The sequence below is a fragment of the Priapulus caudatus genome, unplaced genomic scaffold, assembly GCF_000485595.1.
Source record: "Priapulus caudatus unplaced genomic scaffold, Priapulus_caudatus-5.0.1 Scaffold840, whole genome shotgun sequence".
Classification (NCBI taxonomy): Eukaryota; Metazoa; Priapulida; class Priapulimorpha; order Priapulimorphida; family Priapulidae; genus Priapulus; species Priapulus caudatus.
Genome location: NW_014577901.1, coordinates 45,133 through 45,579, shown reverse-complemented (window position 1 = coordinate 45,579; position 447 = coordinate 45,133). Strand labels below are relative to the sequence as shown.

The 447-nt window shown below is 50.6% G+C and overlaps 1 protein-coding gene across 1 annotated transcript in view; it reads left to right on the top strand.

The window, feature by feature from the left end:
- LOC106813888 (ubiquitin-protein ligase E3C-like) overlaps nucleotides 1-447 on the top strand; it is a 22,031-nt gene that overhangs the window by 17,764 nt on the left and 3,820 nt on the right. The window contains 1 exon segment of the mRNA XM_014818133.1: nucleotides 116-271. Within this exon segment, the coding sequence (XP_014673619.1) occupies nucleotides 116-271 (156 nt within the window).

Below are 447 nucleotides of genomic sequence, written 5' to 3'. Positions count from 1 at the left end.
CCCGGTAGATCAAGCAGCACTGTCACTGCTTCAAGCAGGGCGTGGCAGACGTGATAGACCTTGCCTGGCTGCAGATGTTATATATATTTATATCTCTATCTCTGTCCCCCGGTAGATCAAGCAGCACTGTCACTGCTTCAAGCAGGGCGTGGCAGACGTGATAGACCTTGCCTGGCTGCAGATGTTGACTATGGTGAGCTACAGGTGCTCATATCAGGCGCTCACGTACCCATCGATGTCGCAGACATGCGCCGACACACACTATACACAGGTGAGTGATGCTCGTTATATACAGGTGAGTGATGCTCGTTATACACAGGTGAGTGATGCTCGTTATACACAGGTGAGTGACGCTCGTTATACACAGGTGAGTGACGCTCGTTATACACAGGTGAGTGACGCTCGTTATACACAGGTGAGTGATGCTCGTTATACACAGGTGAGTGA